The sequence below is a fragment of the Cetorhinus maximus genome, chromosome 9 (assembly GCF_964194155.1).
Source record: "Cetorhinus maximus chromosome 9, sCetMax3.hap1.1, whole genome shotgun sequence".
NCBI classification, from domain to species: domain Eukaryota; kingdom Metazoa; phylum Chordata; class Chondrichthyes; order Lamniformes; family Cetorhinidae; genus Cetorhinus; species Cetorhinus maximus.
The window spans coordinates 88736518-88756927 of record NC_135887.1 but is presented as its reverse complement, the minus strand read 5'-3'; the positions used below and the strand labels follow the sequence as shown (position 1 = coordinate 88756927).

General features: G+C 40.6%; 1 protein-coding gene across 1 annotated transcript in view; it reads left to right on the top strand.

Annotated features, from left to right (window-relative positions):
* The window catches only part of LOC144684817 (glycogen [starch] synthase, muscle-like), a 126799-nt gene that overhangs the window by 64231 nt on the left and 42158 nt on the right, over positions 1 to 20410 (top strand). The window contains exons 9-12 of the mRNA XM_078549085.1: positions 12935 to 12994; positions 14165 to 14243; positions 16041 to 16154; positions 17073 to 17199. Of these exons, the coding sequence (XP_078405211.1) occupies positions 12935 to 12994; positions 14165 to 14243; positions 16041 to 16154; positions 17073 to 17199 (380 nt within the window). The remainder of the gene's footprint in view (positions 1 to 12934; positions 12995 to 14164; positions 14244 to 16040; positions 16155 to 17072; positions 17200 to 20410) is intronic.

Genomic DNA, 20410 nt, shown 5'->3' with positions numbered 1-20410 from the left:
TTTTTTTAATAAAACAGAAGACCTGTTTCTCTTCCAGCAGTACCGCGAGATGTATTGTTTAACGTCTCATCCAAGAGACAGAACCTTCAATATGGAGCATTGAAGGATCAACCAATAGGATGTGTTTATGTTATAGCTTGAACCCACAATCTTCTGACTTGGATATTAGCGTGCTACCAATGGAGCCAAGCTGACAATAACACATGCTATTTTTGTCAGGAAATTAAAACACACAACAGAACCAAAATCCAATACTATATTCAGTGAAGAAACTTTATTGATGCCAGTGGAATATTTTTATATTCTTTTCACAGGATGTGGACGCCGCTGGCTAGGCCAGCATTTATTGCCCATCCCTAATTGTCCTTGAGAATATAAACAATAAAATAAAGCATGATAGAAAACAATATGGATTTGAAATGTAAGAACAAATTCAATGGCCTTATGCTTCCAATGGGAAGTCTTGGTCTACAAATTGCAGTTGGGAGAGTTGGTGTTACCTGTTTAGAGAATTTGTTCTGTAATTTCATCAATCAGCAGCCTTTTTTAAGTAAAGTGAGTAAACACACATTTGTCTGCTTGAGTAGGTTTCCCTGATGCATACTGGCCTTCTACAGTTGATTTTGTCAAAAATTGACAAAGACTACATGAACTTTTTGATAATCTTTGATATCCTTTATGACTTTGATCATGGCTCTCGGTTATCCTCCTTATCCTCTTTGGCCTCTCTGCTGTCTTTTACAACGTTGACTATTCCATCTTCTCTATTCTACAGTTCACCTCTGAGTCATTGTTCTCTCCTGGTTCCTTTTGTACCTATTATCATGAAAGTATCACATTGCTTCCGAGGATTTCTCCTCTGCACAGACTAATCACATCTGGTGTCTATTAGGGATTCATTCATAGCACCCTCCTTTTTACCATCTACATGTTAAACTTCAACAACATAACCCTGAAGCATTGGATCAGCTGTCATATGTATACTGATAACTAGTTCTAACTGAAAATCATTACTTCACCCTCCAGCTGCCCACCAAGACCTAGATGAGCCAAAGTTTACTCCAGCTTAATGTTGCCAAAACTGTAACCGCCCTTTGTGGCTCTTTCCAGCACATAAATGCTTCTGCTATCATATCTGATATTCTGCTATCATATCTGTGCCACCATAGTGTTAATGTTGGCCCCAACTTCAACTTCATTCCCCCATATCCGCTGTTAAGAAAACTTCTTTCCAGATCTGTGCTAATGCCTGTGCCTGCCTCTGTCCCTCCCTGTCGCTGAGTGATGCTGAAACTTATGCCTTTATCATTTCAGGGCTCAACACCTCCAATACTGTCTTAACTGGCTTCTGTGTCTCAAACACATCATGTACTTCAATTCAACAAAATGTTGCAACTTCTATGCTAACCAACATTATGTCCCATCATTCCTGCCCTTTTAAAAACTGTACTTGGTTTCTCCGCTACAGTAAACTGATTTCAAAATACTTTTTCAAACATCATTCCAATCAGCTTTATCCCCACCTTCTATTTTATGTCCTCATGCCTTTCGTCCTCTAACATCAGGATGCTTCTTATTTCTCCACTCTCTTTGCTCCATCATTGGTCATTCAACCACTGTGTCTCATGCTTTAATTACCATTCCCCCCACCTTGTCAACTCCCTACCTGCTTTGACAAATCTCATCAAAACTCTTCTCTTAGATTGTGCCTTTGATTCCCAAACCATCTCCATTTCTCCTCTGGTTATGCATCCATTTTTATTTCTTCAAAAATGCAAATCACTTTGAGGTAGCTTCCTGTATGTGTGGATTGCTATAGCAACCTTTTCTACAGCAGGATTTATTTGGAAGAAATGTTGCAGTGTTTAAGAACATAAGAACTAGGAGCAGGAGTAGGCAATTCAGCCCCTCGAGCCTGCCCCGCCATTCATTACGATCATGGCTGATCTCATTTCGGCCTCAACTCCAATTTCCCGCCCTCTCCCCATAACCTTTCAACCCATTACTAATTAAAAATCTGTCTACTCTTCCTTAAATTTATTCAGCATCCATTGCACTCTGAGGTAGTGAATTCCATAGATTCACGACCCTTTGAGAAAAGTAATTCCTCCTCAGCTCTGATTTAAACCTACCACCCCTTAGCCTAAAACTATGACCTCTTGTTCTAGAATGCCCCACAAGGGGAAGCATCCGCTCCACGTCTACTTTGTCTATCCCCTTTAGCATCATATATACCTCAATTCGATCTCCTCTCATCCTTCTAAACTCTAGTGAGTATAGGCCTAAACTGCTCAATCTCTCCCCATAAGACAAGTCCCGCATCTCTGGAATCAATCTAGTGAACCTCCTCTGAACCACCTCCAGTGCAACTACACCCTTCCTCAAGTAAGGGGACCAAAACTGTGCACAGTACTCCAGGTGCCGTCTCACCAATGCCTTGTACAGTTGCAACAACACTTCTCTATTTTTATACTCTCTTCCTTTAGCAACAAATGCCAAAATTCCATTTGCCTTCCCTATTACCTGCTGTACCTGCATACTAGCTTTCAGCGATTCATACACGAGGACACCCAGATCCCTCTGCACTGAAGCATTCTGAAGTTTCTCTCCATTTAAATAATAAGTCGCCTTTTTATTCTTCCGACCATAATATGTGTTAAAAAAACAGCAGTGTAGCTTCTCTTCCTGATGGCTATCTAACTCTGATAGGAAACATTGTTTAGAGTTAGTGATCCCTTTATTTGATTGGTATTTAAAGATCTATGTTCACTTGAAGGAAGAATTGTACTAGTTACTATGACACTTGTATGTTTTCAGTTCTACATTGTTCTCACCTAATTTGAATGGTGGTTTTCATGCAAAGAGCTGTGATGCTAACTAGAGTATTCATGAAGGATGATGAGTGATAGCAACTCATGCACGGCCCCAGAAATTCTGAACACACTTCAATTTAATACACTGCCTTCATACTGATAACTTCCCTTCTCCTCTGACTAAATCAAATTTCATGCAATTCTCGTTCAGGTGGTCTTGAAAAGCTCAAGTACTTGCAGGTTCTGACTATGTTTGGAACACAAATGTGTTAAGATTTTTTTGTGTGAGTGGCCTCATTATTATTAATTAATAAACAACTTCATTCAAAGTAATGAATTAATAAAGATGAATAAGGGTTTGAGCTACGGATTATAGGCAATAGGACAAAGAAACATTGTTTTCCGTCACTATTCAAATTAACCAATAAATTTAGTGCATTACTCCTAGGTTTGCCACATCTTTGTTTCTGAACCAGACAGTCTACTATTTGAATTACATGAATAATGAAAACCAAATACCAAAACTTGCTTTTTTTTAAAACTGGAACTGCAGTGGGGATGGGCTTAATGCTACTCGTGGTTCCCAATGCAGCTGCGGGTGATTATTCCTCGGGGCTTTATTGACTCCTGAGGAGGATTTTGGTAGCATCAGGGTGTCCACTATGGGGCAGGGAGGGAGAGGGATAGTAGAGGGATGTAATGACTGCTTCCAGTGGAAGACTAGTCAGATATCTCTGGGCATCCAAGGAAGTCTCTGAAATTTGTTGAAATGTTACATCAGCATGCTGACTTAGCGTAGTGACTTGCCATAGAATTCACTGAACTCAAATTGTGGCCCATTTAAAATGTAAAATCTTCTTGCCCTTTTTTAGTGACCCTGGAACACAACACCTGCCCTTTCACCTCTCCCTTCTCACCATCCAGAGCTCCAAATACTCCTTCCAAGTGAATTTACTTGTACTTCTTTCAAATTAGTGAACTGTGTTTACTGCTCACCAATGCGATCTTCATTACATTGGGGAGACAAAACACAAATTGGGTGCCCACTTTGCAGAATACCTCTCTTCAGTCAGCTTCTTGTCGCCTGTCATTTTAATTCTCCACCCCAATCTCATTCTGACCTTTGTGTCCTCGGCCTCCTGCACTATTTCAATGAAGTTCAACTTAAATTTGAGAAACAGCATTTGATTAGGCACTTTGTAGCCTTCCAGACTCAATGTTGAATTCAACAGTCGGATGATAACCTCTTGCCCCCATTTTGTTGTTTTTTTTTACTGTTTTTGGATGGCAGCTGTTGGTGATGATTTTGATTTTCACGTTTGCACCCACTCCAGGTCCAATTTTTGTTTTTTGCTTGTCCCATTTCCACTCCATTTTGTTTTGCACCATCATTCCTGTTGTCCTTTTCCCTATCACTCATTTTCCGACCTCTAACCTTGCTTAAAACATGTTGTAACTCTTAGCTTTTTCCAATTTTGATAAATGGCCATTGACCAGAAGCGTTAACTTTGTTTCTCTCTCCAGGGTTGCTGCCTGACTTGAGTGTTTCCAGCACTTTTTGTTTTTATGTTAGATTTCCAGCATCTGTTGTACTTTGCTTTTGTATTAGTGTTCCTAAGGCCCAGCATCATGAAGATGTTAATAAAGGGAAACATAATGAAGTAATGCCTTCATTGGTGCACTTGTCTTTTATGGACACACATCCAGATAACAGCATGTTCTGTCACTTCTGAAAGCTAGAAATATGGGGCAGGATCTTTCGGTCGGCGAGCAGGGATGGGGCCCACTCGCCAACGCATAAAATGACACGGGATGATGTGGAACTCCACGTCACCCTGCATCATTTCCATTTTCAGGTCGGCGAGGGCACAGCCGCATCAGCTGCGTGCCTGCCGATCTGCCAACGGCCTGTTGAGGCCATTGAAAAACTAATTAAAGTCATTAATGGACCTGCCCGGCCAACCTTAAGGTTGGCGGGCAGGCCAGGAGCCCTGGCGGGCTTCAGAAAAAGCATGAAACATCGTCCACGGGTGGGATGAGATTTCATGAGGGTATTTAAATTTTTATTAAAGGGTTCAATAAAAGTTATGGACATGTCCCTACTCATGTGACAGTGTTACATGAGGGGACATGTCAGGGAACTTTTTTTTATCATTTGTGTTACAAATTTTAATTCTGAGCCCATCTCCCTGATGCAGCACTTAGCCCATCGGGGGCGCCGATCGGAGGCGCGCCCACTTCCGCTCTCTCTCTCTCTCTCTCTCTCTCTCTCTCTCTCTCTCTCTCTTTCTCTCTCTCCCCCCCCCCCCCCCCCCCCCTCCCTGCCCAACGGGGGGAAAATTTTTCCCATGAAGACAAATAGTAAGAGTTTCTATAGATATTTAAAAAAAAAAGAGTTAACAAAGTGAGCATCAGTCCTGTAGAAAGTGAGTCTAGGGAATTAATGGAAAATGAGATGGCAGATGAATTGAACAGGTATTTTGCATCGATCTTCACTATAGAGGATACAAATAACATCCCAGAAACAGCTGTCAGTCAGTAATTGGAAAGGAGGGAGGAGGGCAAGAAAATTACAATCACCAGAGAAGTGGTGGTGAGCAAATTGTTGGAGCTGCGGGCTGACAAGTCCCTGGATCCTGATGGACTTCACCCTAGGATCTTAAAAGAAGTGTCTAGTGAGATAGTTGATGCTTTGGTTTTAATTTTTCAAAATTCCCTAGATTCGGGAAAGGTTCCATTAATTGGAAAATAGCAAATGTAACTCCATTATTCAAAAAAGGAGGGAGGCAGAAAGCGGGAAACTACAGGCCAGTTATATTGAAAATATTAGAAGCTGTCATTAAAGACGTTATAAACAGGGTACTTAAAGGTAATCAGGCAGATTCAACAAGGTTTTGTGGGAGGGAAATCATGTTTAACCAATTTATTGGAGTTCTTTGGAGTAGTAACATGTGCTGTGGGTAAAGAGGTGGATCTACTGTGCTTGGATTTCCAGAAAGCATTTGATAAGGTGCCACATCAAAGGTTATTGTGAAAAATAAAAGCTCGTGTAGGGGGTAACTTACTGGCATGGGTAGAAGATTGGCTCGCTAACAGGAAACAGAGGGTAGGCATAAATGGGTCATTTTCTGGTTAGCAAGACATAACAAGTGGTGTGCCACAGGGATCAGTGCTGGGGCCTCAACATTCTATAAGTTATATAAGTGACTTGGATGAAGGGACCAAAGATGTAGTTGCTAAATTTGCTGATGGCACAAAGATAGGTAGGAAAGTAAGATGTGAAGTGGACATAAGGAGGCTACAAAGGGATATAGATAGATTAAGTGAGTGGGCAAAGATCTGTCAAATGGAGTACAATGTGGGAAAATGTGAAATTGCCCATTTTGGCAGGAAAAATAAAAAAGAAGCATATTATCTAAATGATGAGAGATTGGAGAGCTCTGAGAGAGGGGCCTAGGGATCCTGGTGCATGAATCGCAAAAGACTAGTACACAGGTACAGCAAGTAATTCAAAAAGCGAGTAGAAAGTTATTGTTTATTGCGAGGGAATTTGAATACAAGAGTAGGGATGTTATGCTTCATTTATACAGGGCATCGTTGAGACTACATCTGGAGTACTGTGTACAGTATTGGTGTCCTTATTTAAGGAAGGATGTAAATGCGTTGGAAGCTATTCGGAGAAGGTTTACCAGACTAAAAACTGGAATGGGTGGGTTGTCTAATGAGGAAGGGTTGGACAGGCTAGGCTTGTATCTATTAGAGTTTTGAGGAGTAAGAGGTGATTTGATTGAAACATATAGGATCCTGAGGGGTCTTGACAGGGCGGGTGTGGAGATGATGTTTCGTCTTGTGGAAGAATCTAGAACTAGGGATCACTGTTTAAAAATAAGGGGTCGCCCATTTAAAATGGGGATGAAGAGAATTTTTTTTTCTCTCTGAGGGTAGTGAGTTTTTGGAACCCTCTTCCTCAAAAGACGGTGGAAGCAGCCTTTGAATATTTTTAAGGCAGAGCTAGATAGATTCTTGATTAACAAGGGGATGAAATGTAATCGGGGGTAGGTGGGAATGTGGAGTTGAGGTTACAATCAGATCACCTGTGATCTTATTGAATGGCGGAGCAGGCTCCGAGGGCCGAGTGGCCTACTCCTGCTAATTCATATGTTCTGAAGGGTAATCCCAAAGTGGTGGGGCTAATTTCTCAATCTCCACTCAACCCAGTACCACTGGAAACAGGTGACAATGAGGATGAAAACTTAGTCCCAGTAGAGTTCCTTAAAATTTAAGTCCTTTTCTTTCACTTTATTCCATGCCGTATGACGTTGGAGAGATTATTAATTATTTTAATGTAAGTCAAACCAGAAGATTAAAGAACATAAATTTGAATGAATAAAAAATAAATAAGGGAAAAATAAATGAATTGTTAAAAAACTTGCTTAAAGGATGATAAAGGCTCATTCCAGTGCTCCAAATGGAGTTTCTATATTAAATTGGGTAAGTTAAGAGTATGGCAATTTAGGATCAATTAGAATTGAATGTTATTGGTTTTAGCTTTTTCTACTTTTATTGATGTTTAGATTTTAATGAATTTTTATCAATTAAATTAAGCCTTTCTCCCTGACCCCACCCCATCTAGTTTTGGGCTTGGAGAAAAAGTGGCAACAAGAAATAACCATAGTGGTGTTACTTATTTAGAAGGCAAGTTCCTGTCATTGCGATGTAGATTAGGCCAAGAATTTCATTATGGAATAATACTACAGTTCTACAGGTCTGTGATTCTGACCATTTGAGGGAAGTCTGAGATTATTGTCCTTATCTTTTTTTAAACTATGATTTATGAACATATGTCAAAGTCCAGCTGCTTAAGAACATTTAACTCCTTTTTGATGGGCAAGAATTAGAGAATCCAGGTAACAGTCTACACACACCTTAAATGTGCATTAGTCCTGTGCATTGTGTCTCAGTTTGACTCAGTTGGTAGCTTGTAGCTTGGAAGCCAATACTTTGAGGATTAGTGCGCAAGACAGGTGAACAACCTAGCCTGAGTCTCAAGTGAGTATCCTTTGGATAGGATGTTAAGAATAGGATGATAGGTTGTCCAGGACAAAGCAGCCCGCTTGATTGGCACCACATCCACAAACATTCACTTCCTCCACCATCCACGCACAGTAGCAGCAGTGTGTGCCATCTACAAGATGCACTGCAGGAATTCACCAAGGCTCCTTAGACAGCACCTTCCAAACCCACAGCCACTACCATCTAGAAGGACAAGGGCAGCAGACACATGGAACAGCGCTAGCTGGTGGTTCCCCTCCAAGCCACTTACCACCTTGACTTGGAAATATATCACCGTTCCCTCACTGTCGCTGGGTCAAAATCCTGGAACTCCCTAACAGCACTGTGGGTGTACCTACACCACATGGACAAGCAGTTCAAGAAGGCAGCTCACCACCACCTTCTCAAAGGCAACTAGGGATGAGCAATAAATTCTGGCACAGCCAGCAAAGCCCATATCCCATGAATGAATAGATTTTAAAAAACCAAGATCCTGTTTGTCTTGTTAAATGCCCTTTGACCCTGTTTGAAGAATGGGATGTTTTCCCTCAACCAATACTATCAAAAAGTTCAAGGCTCAGTCAACTTGATGCTGTTTGCTAAATGACGCTGGTTGAAATGGTTGCCTCATTTGTTTACACAACAACAGTCAATACACTTCAAGAGTGATTCATTGTGTGAATTGATAAGCAGCTATTTTATTTTGTTTGCTATATCTTTATCAAGTTAACCGGTGCCATGTGGTTGTTATTTTTATGATGTGATATAATTGACACTGTTTAGACAAAATGCACAACAGATTATAAGGATGTAATGACTGTGACCCTTTCCTTTTCACCCATGAAGTTGAAAGTACCTGTTAATGAATACAGTGGACAGTACTCCTAGCTCATGACACATATCAGAAATGTGTGGATTTGCAATTTGATATTATGTTCATATGATAGTGTTGCTGGCTGGATGAGGTTTCGGTTTTCGGAGCTCCAGCAGTAGTTGGTGTCACTGTGGCGCATCTGCGAGAATGAGAATTTCTTGGATAATACATTTATAGATGTGGTCATCCCATTTCTCAAGAGTATGCAAGCAGAGAGGGAAGGGTAACTGCCAGGCAGTCAAGAAAGACCAGGCAGTTAATGCAGGAGTCCCCTGAATGCATCTCATTCTCCAACTAGTGTTCTGTTCTGAATAATGGGGCTAATGGTTCACCTGAGGAATGCAGTCAGAATCTAGTCCACAGCGACATGGCAAACTCAGCTGTACAGGGAGGCTGGAGGAAGTTTGGAAAAGTAATAGTAATCGGGGATTCGATAGCTAGGAAAACAGGTGTTTCTGTGGCTGCAGACGTGATTCTAGGCTGTTGCATCCCTGGTACCAAGGTCAAGAATGTCACTGAGTAGCTGCAGAGCATTCTGCGGTGGGAGGGTGAGCAACCAGCAAACAGAGTCCATTTAGGTATCAATGATGTAAGTAGAAAGAGGGATGTGTTCCAGCGGGCAAATTTTAGAGAGCTCAGAGGGAAACTACGTTAAAGGTAGTAATCCTCGGATCACTCCTGGTACACAAGCAAGTGAGTATAGAAATAGGAGGATGGAGCAGATGAATGCACAGCTGGAGAGATGGTGCAGGGGGAAGGGCTTTGGATTTCTGGGACTTTGTGACCAGTTCTGGGGATCAGGCTGCATCTGGACAGAACTGGGACCTATCGCTTTGTGGGGTGATTTGCTAGTGTTGTTTGGGAGGGCTCAAACTAACTTAGGGGTGTGGGGAACAAGAGATGGCAATAGAGAGCAATACCAAAGTACACAGAATTTGGAGAGACACAAAGCACTAGAATAGGAAATAATAAGGTATTAGGCAGGGCCAGAGTAAGAAGGAATGTAATAAGGCCTAAATTAGATTTACTGTGCACGTATGTGAATGCGTGGAGTATGGTAAACAAAGACTTTTTTAAATTCAGCCTATTATCATCACGTTCATATTATGCCATTTCTTCCTTCTCAGAATTACGGAACCTCAAATTATTCAAAATTCTTCTTGGGTGCAGCATTTTCACATGTTCTTCTGATTTCATGAGCCTGGGAAAATAAACTGATGCCACTTTGTGTCTCAAAGCAAGGCACCACCCTAGCATCTCTTGCATCATCTTTACCAAGCTTCACATGGGTACACAGGGTGTAGACAGTGAACTTGAGCTTTAACTGGGTGGGTCACACTGTAAGGAAATGAAGAAAGTATTTGCATTGATGCAATGCCCTTTAGTTCCTCAGGATATCCTGCTAGTGAAGTACTTCTAAAGTGCTGTTTTGTATGCAAAACATGATAGCTAATTTGTGTATATAAGGTCCCATCACTAGCAATGAGATGAATGACTAATTTAACTGTTCTGTTTGAAAAATAAATATTGGTGAGGCACCGGAAGAACTTCCCTGCTGTTCTTCAAATGGTAACATGAGACCTTTATTGAGGGAAGATGGAGCCTCCGTTTACGATCTCATTTAAAAGAGGGCACTTCCAGCAATCCAATGCTGTGCGATTGTGTTAACCTAGATTGTTTTGGATTAGGATTTGAACCCACTATGTTCTGGCTCACAAGTGAGGGTGCTGTTAACTGAGCCAAGTCTGGGGACCAAGTGGTGATGGTGGATAAAGTGCAAACACTAGCTGACTATTGCCTTTGATTAGGGTTTCTGGCATCATTGAGTCTGTTTATAAAAGAGGTTGCTAATGAAGCAGGATCATTTGCATAAATTACTTAAGTCTGCACAAACTATCCTGCAAGGTCTGGCAAAGGCAACTACTGAATCTGTGCAGTCATGAATGAACAGTTGACTGCACTGCTGTCTACAATGGTGTGCACAGCAACTTCAGGGGCATTACAGTAAAGCATGCAATAGTACCGGCTCAATATAGTGCAGTATCTGTCAAGAATGATCACACTGCTGCTATAGACTCAAATCTACAAAAGGCTCTCTCACCCAGTTTCAGGGAGTAACAGTAACTTACCTTAATGTATCTTTTAAGAGCGCCAACACACCAGTCTTTCTGGATCTACTGGTGGCCTGGAGCTATGTCCATGTGGCCTCTGTCTGCCTTTTACCATGGCATTATTTTTGATTTTGGCTTCTTCATCCACCATAGGTTGGCCTCTTTTGTATGTCAAAGTAATTGGCAGGCAACAGCCAATTATGATCACTTGGAGCTGTAGGTCAGTACACCATTTGATGTGAAGGGCTGCTTTAAGGTGCCAATGGCATGCTTGTTAATAATCCAGGTGGTTTCCAAAGCCCCCCTCCATCAGCACTCTGTTTCTCTAAGTGGATTGACTAGGCTTTTTGAAGAGCCATCCTTTCAGTCTCTCTTTGTGTTCAAATAAGCCTGACACAGGTGATTGCAGTAAATTGGCTGTGCAGTGGAAGCTGCTTGGGAAGCAGACATTGACATGCATGATACTCTTTCGAGTTATCAACAGTCACAGATTGCAACTCTTTTCGAGTACAATCACAGTTCTTGGTTTCCGGGAGTGGGACATGAACCCACAACCCTCTGATTCAAAGGCGAGGGTGCTATGAACTGAGCCACAGCTGACACCTCGTTTTGACATGCATGAGGATGTATTGCTGACAACTGACCAGTTGCACACTGATGGAGTAGAATCTCTTTCTGTTTACTTAGACTGTTACATAATGGATAAGCTTCTGGATTGCCACTTGGCAAGGAAGCCAATCAGTCTGGTGGAATGAGCCATCCTGTCATAGTACACCGTGAGTCAGAGAATATAGTCACTCTTTCGTCCTTCTAATTTTGGCTCTCATTGTTTGTTTTTATTTCTCGTCTATTCCTTAACTCTATTTGTTCTTTTTCTCTCTATCTTATTCTCCTTTACACCTGGCTGAGAACTAGGGGGCAATACGATAGGGAGAGGAGCCAACTGCTGTTGCAGGAAAACGTGGCCCTCCAGCAGGTCTCTTTCCAAATCTCTCAAACACTCATACCTTTCGCCTCTGCCCCACTCCCATCACACTTCCTATCCCTTTAGGTTTTTGCTGCCTGTTTACTTTTCCAACATCCATTTGCTTCCAGCACCCTTTTCAAATACCCACTCTACTCCTGTGCCCTCCCTTTCCCCTTGTTCTACTACCATTCATGTCACTCAATATAAATATTACTACGGCGAAGCTTTTGAAATTTTCCTTGATTATTCCCCCAAAATTAATAAAAAAGTAAAGAAACTGAGCAAAAGTGGATAGAAGCTAGAGAGTATAATCACATCAATATAGCTGATAACAGCATTGATATATTCTGAGAAATTGGCTATGGCACTTGGAACACCACCCTGATTACAGAATGCAAATTCAGCTTATTATGTCATAGTTACAGACTAAAATATGAAGTCCAAGACCTGATGTTAAGAGTGGCCAAGTCCTTCAAAGTAGAACTTTATTAGGAGATGTGAGACAATTCAAGGGACAAAAATTTAATCATGTATTTGTGAAATGTGTTTCTTAACTAAACCAACCCTTATTTTGGACATTAGAAATTTCATTGCTGAGAGAAAATATTTTGAATGAAAAACAAATTTGGAAAACGCTTTGAGAAATTTATGATAATCTTAATGGCCAGATTGTGCCATCATAGGGTGATATTTTTGCTACATAAAATAGCAACTATTGTGCATAACACAATTTGACATTTTTACAACTCTGCACACAAATGTGAAGAGCTATGTACTTGTAATGAGTTTTTAATAAAATGTATCCTTCATTTACAAAACTTAATGTGTAGTAGAAAGGTTATTAGTACTGACATAAGCTTCAAAGATTGTAATTAGTAACTTTGGATAGCCTTTATTATTTCTGTAGCTGCTGTGGAGTTGGAAATTCTAGTCACGCAGAAATAGGAATTGTCATTGGCAAATTAATGTTTTATACCAGTTAATTAAAGCCTATTGATAATCAGAAAATGCAAACTGATACCAGAAGGAGGATCATTTTACTCTATCTCCACCAGATTCAGGTGAGCTCAGGACAAAGAAATTCCAATTATCTGAAATCTCATGTGTTTTGTTTCAGGGACACCGCCAATGTGGTCAAAGAAAAGTTTGGCAAAAAGCTTTACGAGTCACTCTTGGAGTAAGTATCTCTGTGTACAATGGAAGCACAATCCTTAAGAATAACAAATGTTACATAATAGGATTCTGTTTAAACAAATTGGGCGTTTTTCTATTATTTTCTTGTTTTTATTTACTTTTTGTCTTTTTGGAGTCCCACCTTTCTCCCTCAGGACATTGAGTATTGATAAAGCTGTGTCAGCTCAACTCAATTGCTAGCATTCTTATCCCTGAGTTGATAGAAGCTCCGCTTCTAGGTTGGAGCGCAGCAACTAGCACCCCAATGCAGTACCAAGTAAATGCTGCATTATTGAAGGTACTGTCTGTTGGTGGGGAATATGTCTTCCTTTTCAGGTAGATATTAAAGTTTCCAAAACACTATTCAGAACAAAGCAGTGAATTTATCTAGTGCTTTGACCAATATTCCTTCCTAGTCCAATGCTACCATGTCAGATTAATTTATAATTTATCTCACTGCTGTTTGGGGTAAGGTGCTAGTGCAGAACATTGTCTGTATTTGCTTACATGTCATCATCACCTAAAAAGTTGTTTATTTTATGAGGTTCTTTAAGATGTGATCAAGTAAAATATAAGTGTGAGTATTATTATAAACCAATTTTTTGTGTTAAATATGGTTAGAACAGAAGTAGTGTGTCCCAAGCAGTACTTTAAAATAGTCATAGAAAGCTGCCTTACAGTCAACCGGAAAGTAGCATTGTTTGCAAATGGTAACATGATGGATCAACATTCTGTCCATTCTGGACCCTGGGGTTTAATCTAGTTCAGGCTGATGGGATAAAAACAAAGTATTGATGGAATGAGCAAAACATTTCTAACTTCACCCAAAAGGGCCATAAAGATAGTTGGTGTAGGACATGGTAAAATTAACAATGATGGAATAGTGCTGTGCAATGATTTGAGGTGAGGCACATTGGTGGGGGAGAATAAGAGGTTTACTCCACATCCATGCCACACTATGTTTGACCTGTGGATTACAAATAGAAAGAATAGGAGAAGTGTTCTGTTCCCCCACCCTTATGGCCCTCCCCTTGATAAGTCTATAAATTCACCATCCCCACCCCAAAAATAAAAATTGAGGAAAAAAATTCAGGATTGTTTGTGGGAAAATGGAGTTTTAAAACTGTAGTTTTGTACAGGTTAGCCTATTCAAGAAGTGTTAATTTGGTTTCAGAGGTGAGATGCCCAATATAAACTCAATTTTGGATCGGGAGGACTTCACTATGATGAAGAGAGCCATATATGCTACTCAGGTAAGCTCTTTAGCAGAGAAACTCAGGAATGCTCAGATTTCTTTTCTGTCATCACCATTCTTCAGGCTTTACTTACTATGTACATTAATACAACAAAAAATAAATTAAAAAATAAAACCATTAACTAGCCATTTCGTGGTACAGAACTTGAGTACTGCTGAAAAAAGAGACATGTCTAAGCTTTTCGTATTGCACTCATCAGGACACTCGCAAGAATACCAATATAAGGGGGAAAACAATTTATACTGTATGAGGATGCTGATTGGTTGGCATGTGGCATTGCCATGGAGAATGCACCACTGATGGTGACTGACAGTCTGCTGCCAAGCATAGTTTGAAATTGTTTAAATTTCAATTCAAATTTCAAATAATGCTACGTAGTCGACTGTCAGTCACCATCAGTGGTGCATTCTCCATGGCAATGCTGCTTGCCAACCAATCAGCACACTCATACAGTATAAATTGTTGTTTTCCCTCTTATATTGGTATTCTTGCGGGTGTCCTGATGAATACAAGACAAAAAGCTTAGACGTGTCTCTTTTTTTCAGAAAAACCATTAACCATCATTAAGCTTGGTAAATAATGTACTAGGAAATGATTAAAGAGAAAATGAATGTGAAACATGGTTAGAAACACTGGTCAGCAATAGGGGTGACACACTTTGTGTCACAATTAGACTCTGTGTTCCCAGTATGAATAGGAAATGACTCAGAGTAATTTTCAACTGGCGCCTGCCCTGTTTATCTAGAAACCAGCAGTAAAAAATCATGTTTAAAATTTCACTACCTGAGATTTTTAGGTGAGCCCACAATTGGGAGGTCAGTGTTGCTGTCCAGAACAGCCCTACTTCACTATGCAAATAGGAACCTTGCACTGCTGGAGGAGTTTACAGTTCACAGTACCAGTGGGGAGGTGTGGGGGTGGGGGGGAGGTGTGTGTGGGGTGGGGGAGGTGTGTGTGGAGGCGGGGTGCATCTCAAATGCACCATCCATTAACAATAGATTAAGCAGCCCACGTGACGGTTCTCAAAGGAACCACTAGGAGCTGCTAATATTTTTCCTGCGTACATCTGTGGGTCTAAGAGAAGTAAGAAGGCTCCTCCCTCTCCTTTACAATGCTCTTTGACACCACTCTGCTATGGAGTCACCCAATTTCCCAGATTGACAAGCTGCTCATTAGCGCTCAATGAGTATGTTGAGCTCACGGACCTGGTGTAAATGAGTCCTGAGTTGAAAACGGTTGAGTCTTCGCATGATCAGTATCAGGTGAGCAGCATGATCACTCTGATCTGGTGCAGGCAAATGTTGAAAATCACTTACAGTGACCTAATCTGGAAACTCTGTGTGTGGATATCAGTTGGGGACACAGTTAGGCTCAGGTATGAACCTCAGGTGATCTCCTACTGCCCCACAAATCAGTAGCCTATTGACACTTCTTGTCCAGACTCTCACATGAGAAATGGCCAAGGAATTTGGATGATGCCAATGCCCTTGAAAACAAACACCAGCAAGAGTTGACCAATCAGAACAGAGAAATTTGATGTAAAATAGAAATAAGACTGGTCACTGAAGATGAGTTGGGAAGGGAAATGTGCAAAGAAGAGATTGGAAGGGTTTTAATTTCAGAGAGGACCCTCAGCATGAATGCAATCAAATAAATTACCAATACGAACAAGTAAAAACTGGTGAGTGCCAATTGTGGAAGGGAAAATTTCAATGTTATAAATAATTACAATTTCTTTGACTGAGTTCTTACCCTTTTCACTTTCCTGAACATGGTTGTCTTTTTGTTAAACAGCGCCGTACACTGCCTCCTATTTGTACACACAACATGCTGGATGATTCCAATGATCTCCTTCTCAAGGCAATCCGAAGAATTGGGTTGTTTAATAGCAAGAGTGACAGAGTTAAGGTATGGACACTACCTTTCTTGGTTACCATGAAAAATTCTTAATGAATTCTGTACACAAATGGAATGGCTCATAAAAGTGGTAGGCTGACAATTTTCAGTCAAATAAACTTGAGTGTCGATGGTCCCAGAAGGTTGTTTTAGAGGTGAACCTGTTTGCTAAATGGAAGAAGTATGTTCATCAACCAGCTATTGTTTTGCACGTCTTCTCCTTGTTTGTTATGACAATTGAAAGGAATAAATTGTTGTATGTATAAATTTACATGAGCTAAAAGCCCGTAGTATATCTGATCCAGTCTTTACCTGATGTACTCGCTGGAGCCACTAGACAGAATTCAGGAACAGTGACGCTGACAATTCATACCTTGGCTTAGAGTTCCCAAATGCACAACCATGATGACCAGGGAGCAAGAAGGGATAAGTCCTTCTCTGAATAATAGAATGTCACAGTATATTTTCTTTTGTACTCCAAATTTTCCTCTGGCTGCCTCTCACCTGTCCTTTCCTTTAATGACAATGCTCACTTGTGGTGTTGTCCTTGCCCATCTCACCCTTGCTGCTTCAGTGATAATTCATCATGTACCAAACTTGAATAGTGAGTGTTGCCAAGACATAGACTGTGCAATCATCACAGTTGAACCGGCTCCTGTCTTTAGCTGTTGTGCAGCTGGTCCTTCCAAAAGGATTTACTGATTAGCAATCCAGAGTGTGCACCCTGCTAATTTCCCATTGACCCAGAGTCTTTGGTACCCACTGCAACCCTGGATGAGGTCAGCTAACACAGCACAAAGCAGAGATCAAATCTTGGATCTATTTGGCCTGTACCAAACAAGGTACAATTTCCCACTGGACCATCAAGGGAGGCTTATGATGGAATCCTTGCCTCTACTGTTTTCTAAATGGCTTTTGTTCATCCTCCAGGTCATTTTTCATCCAGAGTTCCTGTCGTCCACCAGCCCGTTGCTTCCTTTGGATTATGAAGAGTTTGTGCGTGGCTGCCACTTGGGTGTGTTTCCTTCATATTATGAGCCATGGGGATACACTCCCGGTGAGTTGCAACCAGTATTTGTTCATTTTTTAAAAAACGTATTCATGAGTTGTGGGTGATAGCAGCAAAGCAGTATTTGTTGCCTATCACTAGGACTTTTACGAGTTTGTTGCACAGTGTGGAACTGGAGTCACATATAGGCCAGACTGAGTAGGGGTAGCAGGTTCCATCCCCAAAGGACATTAATGAGTCAGTTGGGTTTTTTAAGAGTCTGCCAGTGTCGGAGATTAATCACACCAAGGCATCATTAATACATAGAAACCCTATTTATTACTTGTGCACAAGGGAGAACAATACAACGAGAGCTATTGTACCATCTCAAAGCAGAATACACAAACACTTGCTTCAAAGCATTTTACAACCAATCAGTAAATTTTGCACATCTCAATCCGCTTATTTGCATACGTTAACTGACCAATCCATGTTTTAGTTAATTTCCATTCCCACCGCAACAGGTGCGGTGCCTACGCACTTGGTTATCACAACTTTGATTGCATTCGGCCTGAGAAAGAACAACATGGAACGTCTCAGGGCTCATCCTACAACAGTGGTCAGACAAGATGGTATTGTTCTTCAAGGTTGCAGTATTTTTCTCTTAGGCCTAGGCATTTAATTCAATTTCTCCATTAACCCTTTTAGTACTAAGTGGGTTCCCTATTTATCTAGGCCACCACACCAGTTTCATGGTCATTTTCCTGGTGCTGGCCTAGACAGAGGCCAGTTACCTTGCTGACACACCGATAGGCTTCCATTAACTATTGGCATTGCAAAAGACAAACAGAGAGTGAACTGTAAGACATGATTTTCTGCCCTGCCGCCGCCAGGATCGTTCGGTCCCACCAAAAGTCAATGGACTTTTGGCTGAGCCACCGAGTCTCTCGAAGCGGGGGTGTCCGAATCTCCCATGGTTGGTCCCGCCATTACAGGGCCGGAAAATCCTGGCTGTAGTTAGAATTGGCACATAATATGTACAGTGCATTTAAGAATGGGGTTCGTCATACAAATCTGTTACTAAACTCGGAGAGGCTGCAAAATGTCTAATGTAAGCAATTGAAGAATATGGTGCGTGAGGATGTTCTGTTTTTGAGGCAGAACAGAGAGAGCATAAGAGAGAGAGAACAGAATCTGCAAGCACCTGAGCTATGTCTGAATTGCTTGAAACCAACACTGCCTATATGAAATGAAAAGTGTTTACCTCAATGAGCACAAAATTCATCAACTTTTTTTTGAAAGACACTTAAATCATTGTAAAAGAACAATATCTTTCTCAAACAATGTTTGCAAGACAAATTTTCATTTTTATTAAGAGCTATTTATCTCTCTCTTCAGGTCTCCATATTATTTAATAATACAAGTTTATGAAAACAGCTGTTTTCAGTCTTTTAAGAATACTTTTATTTAACCAGTCATTGGGAAAAGTATGTGTATCCTCAGTGTAACTCCTTAACAACCAGTGAAACCAAGGAAGTAGCTTCTTTCCTGATTGTGCACAGCAAATTTCATATCTCACCAGGGCACTCATAACTCTCTGCATTCACAGTGGATTGGTACACAGCATACAGCGTCGTTGCCTTACCTACAAATGAAATATATTAAAATTCAGCAACAAGTCCAAACAATTCAAATAACAACTTCCTAATTACCAAGAGAACTGGATGCTGAATCCAAACAGGATTATAACTTAAGGTAGCATTATAGTGACTGTTACATGATAGATCAATATGCTTTGGAACATCATGCAAAACAGAACGCCATGTCTATCATTAAGAACAATATTTTGTCCAATTGAAAATAGTACCTACTGAAAACATTTATTGATACAAAAGCATTCACCAATTTCGGACCATAATCTCTGCTCCCATTTTATTTCCTTTTCCTTGCAGTTCTGGTTTTAGTCACATTTTTCTCTTGTTTCTGCTTTTGGAGAACAGCTGTTCATTATTCTGCGATTTACATGACACAGCTTTTGTTTCTTTACTTGTCCCCTTACCACTCCCTTTGGCCATATACCAACAACTCTAGTTATTTAATCTCTCCCATCTTCCACACTTTCACACCTTCCCTTTTGTTCTTTTTCCCATCCTCTCCCCTTTCACTTGCTTAAATCCTATTACATTTCTAACTTTTCCCAGTTCTGGTGGAATGTCATTAACCTGAAACATTAGTTCTCTTTCTTTGTCCACACATGCTGCCTGACCCACTGAGTACTGCCAGCATTTTCTGTTCTTATTGCCCCTTATTCATATATTGCCAACTCACCTACCCATATCCCATCACACCTAAGCTTCAGAGGTACAGGAGAGTGTGAGGAAAAGGTCCATAGCTTGAATTTGAGTTAGAAGCAAAGTAAAGTTGCAATAGAGAAAGAAAGGGTAAAAGCTGAAGGTGAGAGAGAAATCTCCACCAGAGAAAAGCTTTTCCTGTAAGAGAGCATTGTTAGTTGCCTCTCCAAGATGCTGCTCATGTCGCATCTTTTGTCTATACGTAGATGCTTTCTAGATGCAATTAGCTTCCCTACACATATGTTTTGCATAGAATAATCATCACCCTCAGTCCACTTATACAGTCTCCATTATACAGGAGACTGAAGGAAAATGACAGGAATTATTATTTTATTACCACCATCAGTGCAATTGTAACACATCGCATAATCTAATCGGCTTCAAAGAGATTTTTGTTATTAAACAGACACTGCTTTCCTCTCCCTCAATTTAGTAGTGACATTTATAGACACCAGTAAATCAAAAAATGATGGCAGAGATCATTTGAGGTGGGTCAGTGTGAAAGAAAAACGTTACTGAATAACTCCGCGTCATTACAGACTCCTATTGTAGATTTATGATTACTTTCCTCAAAAAAGCAGCCAATAAGCACCTTTTTGAACACTCTTTGTTTGAGTGCTCTGTTCATAATTGGGCCATCAATCTTGCTTTGTGAAGAAGATAAAAATGAGTATCTCAGACAGAAATGAATTGCGTCAGCTATGTGTTATGCTACAGGAAAGTATTAATACTATATCAGTCTATTGTCTGAATCAATCTTCTGTTGCATTGCCAGGAGAACTAAGCTCCATATTTTCCTCACATTCTTATTCTTGGTCTGCTGAGAAAATGATGGTAATATGTAATTTTAAAGCATGCAGTTGCTGAGAATGTGGTTTTGTTAACAAGAGGACTTGGGCAGATGGGCAAAGCTGACAGCATGAGTGAGT